Below are 11,652 nucleotides of genomic sequence, written 5' to 3'. Positions count from 1 at the left end.
TCTGATCAGCAGCAGACGGGCAGCAAGCTCCGAGGGCAAACTCGTGACGGTAGAGGCAATCGCGACGATGCCGAGCCAAGTCGACGACCTGCTCGAAACGGGGCAATGCGGCTGGTTTGCGACCAGCAGTTTCAGACGGGAAAGTCACGTCTTGCCGCGCTCTACCACGACTTGGGATGGGTGGAGGTCAAGCATGTCTGCAAGCTCCCGAGTCCTTTTCCTCTGCCTCTTTTTCTTCTTTCCAGCGACTACGGCATCGGCGGCACTGGAATAGCCGGATACTTGAACCTTCCGCCTCCCTTTCCAATGTACCTTCTGGAAACGCGAATTACGCAAGCTCAATCCACACGCCGTAGCCGCGGGCTGTGGCTTCATCCCATATCCCTGGGTAAATGAACTAGGTGGGTAGTTTAGGTTCTCAAAATGGCCGGGCAAGCTTCGGACGCACGGCCTTTGTGGGATGGTGACGGGTAAACCGTCCGTCATCTTGGGCCGACCGCAGGCAGCTATATGCAGGGGTTTATAAATAATCTTCAGCCTCTCTAACTCCTCAGCTCATCATCGCCGACCACGACGGCTGCCAATCAGCTACCACATCCCCGATGGTGTACACGTAGAGGACAGACACATGGCGACCATCGTTTACCCAAGTACGGAAACATTTGACTCCCGAGCACACACCCCTAGCCCGTCCCTCCCCCGCACGCACGGGACCGCTCCTTTCAATACCTAGTGGATCATCCCTTTAGGCACCAAATATTCTTCAGATGAACACCCCACCAGTTCAGAATAGAATAGGGTAGGTTAGAGCGGGAGGCGACAAGCAAAACGTTAAACGACCTCGCTATCCGACATCCGCATACCGTCCAACGGTAGCGGCGGCCTTGGATAGAAGGGACCGCCACCTAAGCATGCCCACGACCTCGGCCTCATCTATCGCAGCAGCTTCGCTTGAAGCTGACATGGCAGACGGTCTCATTGTTTGCGTGGACTCTGTGCAGAGAGTAAGAGATAGAGATAGATAGAGAGAGCGAAAGGGAGAGATTGAGAGACATAGAGAGAGGAAACAGGACTAGGATACGTTTATCAGGCCACCCATCCATCGTATCAGTGCGCTGGGTCCGGTTTGGGGGCGCGCGACACAGTGGTAACCAAGTTGACTGCTGCTACTACTAATTAATACACTGCCTGCACCGTCCTTGTCGCCGATCACGCACGTCTGTTTTTTCCCTCCTACAAACACCCGCCCTCTTTTGTCGCGACGCACGCCCGATCGCGACCAAGTCTCGTCCCCTCCCCGTCCACCGGTTCCGGGGCCCAACGGCAATCGGCCGCTCCGTCGACATGCAATTCTCGCTGACGCCCGAAGTCCCCCTGTCTTCGGTGACCGCCTCCAGCGACGGGTCCCCGAACCCTCTGAGGGTGGTGCCCGACTCAGAGTCGCCCACCGATCGCAACTCGCCAAACGCGCGCTCCTCGGCGACCAGTGAAACCCGCTCCCAGGCCGCCCAACCAGTTATAGCCGTCCCCGCTGCCTGTCTCAGCTGCGTAAGTGACACCTCGTCTCACTACACCCCCCTCCCCCCCTTCCCCCCTTTCCACCCCCATTCCTCCCGTCAAGCCGATGCTGCAGCTAGTTGACCCGATCCCTTCTTGTGCGGCAGCGTGGGAAGCACCTGAAATGTGACGGGCAGAACCCTTGCTCGCGATGCCAGAGCTCGCAGTCCGAGTGCATCTACGTCGCCTCGCGCCGCGGCTACAAGGGTCCGAGGAGGAACAACACCGCCAACCCGAACAAGAGGGCGCGCTCCTCGTCTCCCACGTCCACCGTCGATGTCGGCGACAGTTGCTCCATGCTCTTGGGCGCCAACGGCACCACGGCGCCCTCGACGATGCAGAACTCGGTGGCCTTTGGCCCCATCGGCGTCGGCCTCCCGGACACCCCCAGTACCACGTTTGCAACGACGCCCAACTACACGAATATGCAGCTCTACCGGTCCTTTGGTGCCGCTACCGGCTTCGGCTCGAACCAGCTGGCCCTGGGCGTGCCGCAGTCCGGCGCGCCTGCCCAAGTCGCCGTGCTCACCCTTGCCGAGCGGTGTCTCGACTCGTTCTACCACCACTTCCATGCCTCGCACCCCTTTGCCCTCCCCAAGGAGTGGCTGCTCCGTATCATGAGAGACACCAACGTGGAACCCCTGCTGGCCGCGATCCGCTGGATCGGCTCTCTGTTCTTTGAGGCCGGGCCCGCGCGGGCCGGCTTCCTGGACGAGGCTCTGCGCCTGGTGCAGGATCCTACCGTTAGGAGAGACGGCTTCTTCGTCCAAGCCCTGGTGCTGTTAGTCGTCGGGCTGGACGGTGACTGTGAGCAGGATAGGGCTCGGGACCTGCTCGCCGACGCCGAGCGCACCGCGCTCGAGATAGGACTGCACACGCGCGGGTACGCGACCCAGTACGGCCGGGGCATCTCCGTGCTCGAAGAGAGCTGGCGGAGGACGTGGTGGGACCTGTTTGTCGTCGACGGCATGGTGGCCGGGGTCCACCGCCAGACCAACTTTCTCCTCTTTGACGTGCCCGCCGACGCCGCCCTCCCCTGCGAGGAGCATCAGTATCTATCTGGGGTGAGTGCCTGTTGCAGCGTGACCCCGCCGCCCCCCCCCCTCTCCTTGACCCAATCAGACAGCTAAAGCTGCATCGTGGTTCGCACAGAACATCCCGCCGCCCATGAACCTCACGGACCTGGAAGACCAGGACTTCTCCGGCGAGGACCGGCCGTTCTCGTCGTTTGCGTACCGTGTCCTGGCCGGGCGCAATCTGGGCAAGCTCATGCGTGTCCCACCCATCTTTGGCCCCGACGACGAGAACCTGGCGCGCATCGAGGCGCTGCTGACCAACTGGAGGCTCCACCTCCCGGCGGCCAAGAAGAACGCGCTGGACCAGAAGCTCCGGCCCGACGAGATGATCTTCCAGGCCAACATGATGACCAATGCGTAAGGCCCCCCCTATCCTGTTCCCATGCGTCCAGTCCTTTTTCGGTGGAAAAAAAAAATTTGAAAAAATTGAAAAAAAAAAAAACCCCCCGCCAGGCACTGACGCGAACACAAAGGACGTCCATCATGCTTCATCAGCCGCACTCGCAGCTGGACTCGACGCCGGCGCGGTCCGTCACGTCGTGCGCACCGCACCGGCCCGTGCCGTCCGGGGACCTGTTCAACGCGCACACGAACCACACGGTGACGTCGGCCGCCGAGATCAGCAAGATGATCACGCACCGCGTGCCGCTGACGTCGCACACGCACTTCTTCACCTGCGTCGTGACGCTCTCGTCCATCGTCCACCTGAGCAAGTGGGCCCTCTTCTTCGTGCCCCACGACGACGACGAGCTCCGGCAGCAGATCCGGCTCAACATCGGCGCCCTCAACAAGCTCTCGACCGTGTGGAAGGCGGCGGGGCGCGCCTCGGCCCAGGTCCGCGCCGTCGCGCAGGACATCTACCGGTCCAAGAAGACGTCGCAGACCAGCCCGTCCTACTGGCAGGGCTACACCCAGGAGGAGGTGATGAACAGCATCGCGGCGGACGAGACCATCATGAACGACATTGAGTCGGGCCTGGGCGGCATCCCCATGCCGCCTCTAGGCGGTCTTGGCGGGTAGATCTGGCCCTTTATCTGCCATCGATGCTTTAGGGAGAGGGGGGGCGGGGACATAATGTAACTTGACGAGGAAGGAGAAGGGAAAGCTGAAGCTGTACAGTACTTATCCTCTAATATACGCCAAGCGTGACGCTAGCCGTGTGCTGTCGTCAAGCCAAACCACTAGTTTCCGCAACCACCCCAGTCCGGAGTCCCCTGTGGCGCCTTTGACAGCGGAGGTTTGATTTTTAGCGTCGTCAATGACCCTCCCCAACGCCGCCCGTGGCTGAGAGGAGAGCCGGCCGTGCTAGCCGGATCCCAGACGTCCTTGCGGTCCTTGGGCTGTCGACGCCGAACACCCCCGATCAACACCGGCGGTCCGGAGGGTCCCCCCGTCTTCCCTCCTAAGCAGAAAGGGCCCCCAGGTCACCGGACCGGGGACGGATTCGCGAAAGGGATCTTGCCCGGTCTGGACACCGGCCGGCTGATCTGGGGACCCCCCCCCCCTCGACCCCACGCGCTGTGAAGTTGCAAGGCGTACGGTCGCATGGAAATGCAGGGTCTCGAGTTTGTTGTTTCTCGTGTTATCCGGGTACACACACACCCCCCGGGGGGTGCGGGAAACCGTTGTTGCAGAGGGATGTGGTTTGTTTGCGTGACGCAGGCTTGACGGACTCGGCGTCCAGGGAACCCGTCCGAACCACGGCCGTCTCGGGACCATATTCAAGAGACTCTCGACCCTCTTCTTCCCCGCCGTGGATTCTCGAATTTGGATATCCGGCCACTGCTCCTTTCGGCTGTCGGGGGGATGCGACGTGATCTTGATCATCTTCAGATGCGAGGGTGGTATTGGCTGCCTCATGGTGGGAGCACGGGAAGCAAGGGCGGGCAGACAGACCCATCTACTTGTCTGCATACGACAGAGTCGCACCCGCTCGGCACGGCTTGGATGTCCCGCACCGTTATTCTAACCATGCCGACATGATCCATGCGGATGAGGTCTCCTCGGGGAGTTTCCTCATGGCCGGCCAGCAAGGAAGTGCGTGTAAGTGGCTGTTCTAACAATTGGTCGGACGAGGTTCGCCTGTGGGGGGTATGTACACACCCCACCCCCTGGTCTAGGGGCCTTTTTTGACTGGGTCTCGGGGAACTAAAAAGGCAGCTTACATGGTGGTCGCCGATTATTGCGATCCCTCTCAACCGTCCATCACTTGCATAAGTGTGCTGCCTGCATCGTAACGGGGCAGGCAGGGTAGGCTGCCCGATTCAGCCTCAGATGCTGCCATGCAGAGCCAGCAAAGCAAAGCAAAGCAGAGTGAATCAAGGGGGAGCGCATCCTCATGGCTGTGCCGGCCGTGCTTGGCCTGCGGGTCTGGTGTAGATGAAGAGCAAGAAGACAGATAAATCTGTGCCGCTCCTCTCCTGCTCTAAGTTTGTGTCGTTGGAGCCCCTTTCTACATGCTCATACTTCCCTCGGATCTCGAGACTTGTATCTTCGTCTTGATCAATTGCATCAATACACACACACACACACACAGAGAGAGAGAGAGAGAGAGAGACGGAGAGAGAAAGGCAGAAACGCACGACATACATATAAGCGCAAGACGTAGCCATGACGGCTCCCGATAGCTACGCATCGGGCCGCAAGGCGGCGCGGTGCCAAGACAACGGCTTCTCCAAGCACGACGCCGAGAAGGGCGCCGCCGATGCCCACCTGCTCAACACCACGGTGCAGAACATCTCCTGGAGCGGCATCGAGGTCACAGTCAAAGACAGAGAGACGAAGCAGCCCAAGAACATCGTCCACCGAGTCGACGGCCTCGTCAAGGCAGGTGAGTCCCTTCGCCCCCCCGTCCCCCCTTCTTCTCTCTCGGGTGTACCCCAGAATGATTACGCCCCTTGCCGTCCCCTCCTAACACCTGCCCTCAGGTGAGATCTGCGCGCTCATGGGCCCCTCGGGGTGCGGCAAGACGACTCTCCTCAACGTGCTCGCCGGCCGCCCGACCAACGCCGCCTCTGTCGGCGGCGCCGTCCTCGTCAACGGCTCCAAGGCCTCGCGCGCCGACTTCCGGCTCATCAGCCGCTTCGTCGAGCAGGAGGACGCCCTCATCGGGTCCCTGACCGTCCGCGAGACGCTGCTCTTCACCTCGCGCCTCGCGTCGTCCTCGCTTCCCGCCCGGGAGCGCGCCGCCCGCGTCGACGGCCTGCTGACCGCCTTCGGCCTCGAGGACCAGGCCGACGCCCTCATCGGCACGCCCCTCCGCAAGGGCATCTCGGGCGGCCAGAAGAGGCGCGTCGGCGTCGCCAGCCAGCTGATCACGGGCCCCAGGATCCTGTTCCTCGACGAGCCGACGAGCGGGCTCGACTCGGCCGCGAGCTTCGAGGTCATCAGCTACCTAAGCAAGGTTGCTAAACGGAACAATGTAAGCCGGGGCGGCTGTCTGTTCGCCTGCTTGCCTCCCACCCCCCCCCCCCCCTGGAACCAGCCTTGATGGAAGGGGAAACGCCGATTGCTAACCGCGCCCCGCAGCTCATCGTCATCGCGTCCATCCACCAGCCCTCGACGTCGACCTTCAACCTCTTCGACAAGCTGCTCCTCCTCTCCGGCGGCAAGACGCACTACTTTGGCCCCGTCGACGGCGTGGCCCCCCACTACGAGGCCCTGGGCATGCCGATCCCGCTGCAGGTGCACCCGGCCGAGCACGTACTCGAGCTGGTCAACACCGACTTCGCCCGCGACAAGCAGCGGGCCGCGGAGCGCCTCGAGGCCATGCAGGCGGCGTGGGACGCCTCAACCGCGGCCGGGGACCTGCGCGCGGCCCTCGCTGACGTCGAGGAGCGGCGGCGGCGCAACAAAAACAACAACAACGGCGACGCCGTCGTTGTCGGCGAGGAGACGGAGCCGAGACCCGGCACGGCGGGCCTCGTGGTGACGCTTCTGCACCGCGGCTTCGTCAAGAGCCGCCGCGACGTCGTGGCGTACGGCATCCGCCTCGCCATGTACGTAGGGCTCGCCCTCATGATGGGCACGGTGTGGGTGCGGCTGCCGGCGGAGCAGGCGTCCATCATACCGCTGACCAACGCCATCTTCTTCGGCGGCGCCTTCATGTCCTTCATGGCCGTCGCCTACGTCCCGGCCTTCCTCGAGGACCGCGGCCAGTACGTCAAGGAGCGCCGCAACGGCCTGTGCGGCCCCGCGGCGCTGCTCGCCGCCAACTTCCTCCTCGGCCTGCCGTACCTGTTCCTCTTCGCCCTCGTCTTCTCCGCCGTCTCGTACTGGCTCTCCAACTTCCGGCCCGCCGCCGACGCCTTCTTCGTCTGGGTCCTCTGGCTCTTCCTCGACCTGCTGGCGGCCGAGGGCCTCGTCGTCCTCTTCGCCTCGCTGTTCCCGAGCTTCGTCGTCAGCCTCGCCCTCGTCGCCTTCGCCAACGGCCTGTGGATGAGCGTCAACGGCTTCATGGTGCCGCCGACGATCCTCAACGCCTTCTACCGCTACGTCTTCCACTACTGGGACTACCAGAAGTACGTCTTCGAGGGCATGATGCGCAACGAGTTCGCACACAGGACCTACGCCTGCGCCGAGGGGTGCCATTGCATGTACCAGACGCCGCTGGCCGCCGAGTGCAGGATCGCCGGGCAGGGCGTTCTCGACACGTACGGCTACACCGAGGACCACTTCGGGAGGAACGTCGGCATCATGATCGCCATCATTGCCGGGTACCGGATCGCTGCGTGGGTTGTGCTCAAGCTCAAGAAGAGCTGAGCTGGGTCCTGCCGTCGGCCGGTTCCGTGGGTGGGTGGCGTACGATTTCCGTCTTGCCCGAGATGTCGCTATATAGCATTTGAATGTCACTCTTCGCATCTTAAGGGCGTGCTCTGTTGGCAAGGAAGCGTGGGACGGGTTAGCTGGGTATCGGTAGATTGATATTACATCGTACATAGAACATACAGACGGGCATAGATAGCAATGACCCCATTGCATAAAATACATGAAAAAGCGCCCGGCCCCATACAACACAGACATGCCTGGCCCCTTCATCTAAGCCTCGTCCTTTCGCTTTTTAAGCCAGCCAGAGTGAGCGATACATAAAAAAAAAAAAAAAAAAAAAACCGCCGTTCAGGGCTTTTTACAAACATCGTACAAACCTGACTTCGCCGTTATCCTACACTAGATTCTCGAGCTGGGTCCAAAACGGCCCGGGCCCTTGTCCTTCTGCCACGTCGTCCACCGGTTCTTCGTCTCGAACCGCGAGCCGAACTTGCTGTGGCCGAACGCGTCCGACACCGTCATGGTGGGGACCAGCTTCGCGTCCGACTGGTACGGCAGCACGCTGCGCTCCTTCTTGAGCCTGGGCGCGCGGGCCTTCTTCTCCTCTTGCGTCTTGAGCGACTCTCTCCGGTCCTTGAGCACCTGGCTCAGCTCCATCTCGGTGCTCGCGATCTGCGCCCTGAGGAAATGAGGATCGGTCGACGTGGAGTCCTCGAGCGTGTCCATGACGGGCGTGCGCGGGACGTATTCGATTCCCTCGAGCTTGGGCGCGTGTGCAGGGTCAGGCACGATGGAGGGGTCCAGACGGGCTTCGGCCCCTTTGGCGAGGAGGGCCGTGATGTCGAGGCTCTCTCCCGGAGGGATGGCCGTCTTGTGGCTTGGTGTCACACAGTCCATGTCGACCTCCTTGCGGAGAACGTGGTCGATATCGATGGCGGAGAAATAGGCCACCGACTGCGGCAAGTCGTTGATGCCCACCTGCTGGGAAAACATCGCTCTCGTCCAAACGTTTGCCACCTGGAGTGCCATGGCGGCGCGATACTTGTCATGGTCCTTGACGAGATATCGGATTTCGTCGTGGACGGTGATGGCCAGACGGGCCTCGATGTTGAACCGCCGGGTGAGGTAGTCCATGCCTACGATCAGGAGGTGGAGATAGTCGACGCCCGAGGACTGGATAGCCCAATTGATGCGCGAGGTCAGATAGCCGTTCTGGTTGATGAAGCGACGCATCAGGGCCTCCGTGATGCCTGCGCCCAGGACAAACGTCCGGGGTCGCTCTTGCGCCGCGAACTCTTCCAGCTTGTTGAAGAGAAATGATTCCGTCCCGCCGCGCCAGAACGGCCGCTTGCTCAGCGCCGATCTGTTGGTCTTGGTGCCCTTCGTTTTGGCGTACAGCCTCGCGGCGGTCTCGTTCGTCTCCTTCTCGGACAGGTTGGGGTTGAACTGCCTGAGCAGCTGGCCGGCAAACTTGAGCCCCGCGCCGTAGATGCGGCCGTAGTTGAAGACCTTGGCATCGTTTCTCGTGATGCCCAGGATGCTCGCCGTTCGCGAATGGAGATCTGTGCCCGCGGCCTTTGTGCCCTCCAGGGTCATGAACCCGATGGCGTTGCCGCCGTGAAGCTTGAACGTGGCGTCTCCGACGAGGCTCGCGATCCATAGCTCCTCCGAATCAACGTCAGCACCGACGAAGCTGTAGCCAGGCGGCGCCTTGACCATCGATTTGAGCTCCGACCCGACTCGGTTCTTCTTCGCGTTGCTCGCGGTAAGCCACGTGTTCTCCACTGCCCTTCTCGTGATGGTCCCCATGGGTATGATTTGGGGTAGGATGTAGCCTTGAACTTGTTCTGGGTCCTTCTCCTTCCCGGAGCTCGCCTTGTTTTCTCTGCCTGCAATGTCGTTCTCGTAGACAACCATCTGCGACATGATGCGGTCGCGGGCACTGATCCAGTACGAACACGACGCGTTCATTTCCAGAGCTTCCTTGGCGTACGAATACTCGGAGGACAATGTGCCCTTTTCGAAATAGGATAGGTACCCTTTGGCCATGGGATTGACACACCGTGCCGTTGGACCATCCTTGTGTGGCAGCTTGAAAAAAACGCCACGCTCTTTCCGCAGCGCGGCATCGCTCTCCGAGTCTGAAAAGTCGCACTCAATCATCTGTTTTTGCTGGTAATCCGATGCTTCACTCCGTTCCACTCTGAACGTCCAGCCGTACTTGTCTGACCAGAACAGCGGGTGGTTGTCCCACGAGAGCTTGAGCAGTATCGGTGCGATACGAGTCCGTACCGTGAGGTTGATGGGAGAGTCGTTCTTCGGGAATAAGTCTTTATACCACTGAGGCATACCAGGCTTCTTCTGTCTCGCCGCCGGCCGTGGCGGGTCGTTCTTCTTCTTGCCTTTAACCATTTTGATTTCCTGGCCAGACCAATCGAGCTGCTTCAACCACGGATCATTGCCCCACTTCTCTGGGTCGTCCTTGATTGCGAGAGCCTGTTCGGTGAGCCCGATCAGACGCTCCTGAACGGCATCAGATAGCGCACGGTAAGTGGCCTCGGCGTTGTGGATGTAAGCGTCCCAGGTCTTGTTCACAGGCAAGATGACAGAGGAAAGATGTCGCAGCGCCGCAAAGCTGACGGGGTGCGGGCAGGTGTCGAGAAAGTTGGGAAAGACGATCTGGTACACGCGGTGGGTGATGGCAACATCCGCGGCGCAGTAGTCCAGGAGGTTTTCCAGCTTGCCCAGCACGCCATCTCGGTCAAGAGTGCCAAACTCGTCGCGCACGGCCTTGTCGATGGTGACGTCGAGATGGAACTTGGCCACGTCGCGAAGCGAGTTGACCGAACTCCGGTCCACCCAGAGCTCCTCCTCTTCTTGCCGCAGGGCGCTATTTCCCAGCAGCTCGGCCAGCTGCACATCGTCGGTTTGACTTGCAATCTTGTCTCTTAGTTCTCGGCTCTTCTTGTGCTTCATCCACGTCGGCCTCTGCTGCGAGCACATGCCATTTACGGCCACATGAAGCGACATGGTGTCCATGAAGTAGTTGCGCGTTTGCTTCACGTCATACTCCTCCAATATCCTCGCTCGGTCATATCCGATGTTGTGGCCCACTATCACACGCTCTTTCGTCGGGTCGCCCAACGGAATCAGGTGCCGGTCAGACTCGGACTCGCCCAGCAGCCACGGCGACAGCCAGGCATACCAGGCTGTCGGGCTCGAGGCGCAGGCCATGACGGCGAACGAGCTCTCCTTCCACATGACTTCGGTGTCAAAGCACAACATGGACTCGTCGGGAGCATCGACGGCTTCAGTCCTGCCGTCGGAATAATATTTCGTCCAGCCACTGCGGCGGACCCATTTTCGCGGTTTCGGCGGTGTGTTGGCCCTCGCAAACTGTTTCGCGAGGGATAGATACGGCTCTGCAGAGTCAACGGCAAGCTTGTGGAAGTGCTCGTCTAGCGTTCGTCCTTGAAGGGCGGGGAGGTCGAAGGCGATGGGTTCGCTGTTGTCATTGTTCTTGCCGAGCAAATCATGGCGGCGCAAGTGATCCCTGGCGAGGTTTACAAGCTCGGGCGGCGGCGGTGTGTTTCCGTCGGGGAATAGCTGATTGTAAACATGGGCGCTGAGGTGCTGAACGCCGATTTCGCTGTAGCGCGACTGCGACGAGACTGCGATGGTCAGCAAAGGGCCACAAGACTGACTGATTGAAGGGGGGCGCGAGGCTCATACGATTCAGACCGTGTTGTCCCTCCTCAGTCTTCTTAGTATTCGCAGCCCCTGATGTGACTGCAGACTGCCAACGAACATGCGAGCGCCATGCAAGGCGACGAGGAGCATGGTGGCGGGCTAGGCGGACGAAGCTCGCAGTGGAACCCCTCAGGACCTGGTTTGCGATTTCGACCATGGTCTTGGTCGAGCGTGCGGCATGTCGCAGGAAGCGAGAACAAATGGGTTGCCGATAACACGAGCTCTTAAAACATGACACGGATTACGCGGTGAATGTTTTCCCAGTCGCAAAGGCTGGGGGCGAGCAGGCAGGACGACGAAGAGGGAGAGAGAGGAAGACGGAAGAGGAGCAGCGTAGGAAAAAAATAGAGAGTTGCCGTCACCACTTTGACAGGCGTCGCAATGCGATAGGGGGCGGAAGAGAGAGGGGCGCGTTAGCTTGGGTCCTCGTGCGGGGCAGGGATCATCAGCCAATCGGCGAGCTTCAGCTTCCGGCACCTCGCCTAGTCGTCTCCACCTTTTA

The 11,652-nt window shown here is 60.7% G+C and overlaps 4 protein-coding genes across 4 annotated transcripts; 2 read left to right on the top strand and 2 right to left on the bottom strand.

Annotated features, from left to right (window-relative positions):
- Positions 1-1,221: 1,221 nt before the first annotated feature.
- LY79DRAFT_646423 (uncharacterized protein) lies at positions 1,222-3,653 on the top strand (the record flags this gene model as incomplete). Its single annotated transcript, XM_060562462.1, has 4 exons — positions 1,222-1,548; positions 1,665-2,621; positions 2,710-2,990; positions 3,107-3,653. The coding sequence occupies exons 1-4, from the start codon at positions 1,345-1,347 to the stop codon at positions 3,651-3,653; spliced, it is 1,989 nt and encodes a 662-aa protein (XP_060419836.1). The 5' UTR covers positions 1,222-1,344.
- A 1,122-nt stretch (positions 3,654-4,775) lies between these two features.
- Positions 4,776-5,262, bottom strand: LY79DRAFT_537234 (uncharacterized protein). Its single transcript, XM_060556660.1, has one exon. It carries the CDS (start codon positions 5,222-5,224, stop codon positions 4,970-4,972), a length of 255 nt encoding a protein of 84 aa, XP_060419835.1. The 5' UTR covers positions 5,225-5,262; the 3' UTR covers positions 4,776-4,969.
- Positions 5,097-7,741, top strand: LY79DRAFT_537232 (ABC transporter). Its single transcript, XM_060556659.1, has 3 exons — positions 5,097-5,463; positions 5,561-6,054; positions 6,162-7,741. The coding sequence occupies exons 1-3, from the start codon at positions 5,244-5,246 to the stop codon at positions 7,392-7,394; spliced, it is 1,947 nt and encodes a 648-aa protein (XP_060419834.1). The 5' UTR covers positions 5,097-5,243; the 3' UTR covers positions 7,395-7,741.
- On the bottom strand, positions 7,723-11,470 carry LY79DRAFT_623099 (DNA polymerase family A). The gene is made up of 2 exons (XM_060562074.1): positions 11,133-11,470; positions 7,723-11,071 (listed from the first exon to the last, which is right to left on the bottom strand). Exons 1-2 carry the CDS (start codon positions 11,305-11,307, stop codon positions 7,800-7,802), a joined length of 3,447 nt encoding a protein of 1,148 aa, XP_060419833.1. The 5' UTR covers positions 11,308-11,470; the 3' UTR covers positions 7,723-7,799.
- Between the last annotated feature and the right edge of the window lie 182 nt (positions 11,471-11,652).

This window comes from Colletotrichum navitas (assembly GCF_030913465.1).
Source record: "Colletotrichum navitas strain CBS 125086 chromosome Unknown LY79scaffold_3, whole genome shotgun sequence".
Lineage (NCBI taxonomy): Eukaryota > Fungi > Ascomycota > Sordariomycetes > Glomerellales > Glomerellaceae > Colletotrichum > Colletotrichum navitas.
This window is presented reverse-complemented; position numbering and strand designations above follow the sequence as displayed.

What these genes read in the sequence shown, in the direction of transcription:
- LY79DRAFT_537232 (XM_060556659.1), top strand. Translation starts at nt 5,244, where the DNA reads ATGACGGCTCCCGATAGCTACGCATCGGGCCGCAAGGCGGCGCGGTGC. An exon ending in CGACGGCCTCGTCAAGGCAG is followed by an intron (nt 5,464 to 5,560) that starts GTGAGTCCCTTC and finishes ACCTGCCCTCAG; the next exon opens with GTGAGATCTGCGCGCTCATG. An exon ending in AGGTTGCTAAACGGAACAAT is followed by an intron (nt 6,055 to 6,161) that starts GTAAGCCGGGGC and finishes CGCGCCCCGCAG; the next exon opens with CTCATCGTCATCGCGTCCAT.
- LY79DRAFT_623099 (XM_060562074.1), bottom strand. Translation starts at nt 11,307, where the DNA reads ATGGTCGAAATCGCAAACCAGGTCCTGAGGGGTTCCACTGCGAGCTTC. An exon ending in GGGACAACACGGTCTGAATC is followed by an intron (nt 11,072 to 11,132) that starts GTATGAGCCTCG and finishes TGACCATCGCAG; the next exon opens with TCTCGTCGCAGTCGCGCTAC.
- LY79DRAFT_537234 (XM_060556660.1), bottom strand. Translation starts at nt 5,224, where the DNA reads ATGTATGTCGTGCGTTTCTGCCTTTCTCTCTCCGTCTCTCTCTCTCTC.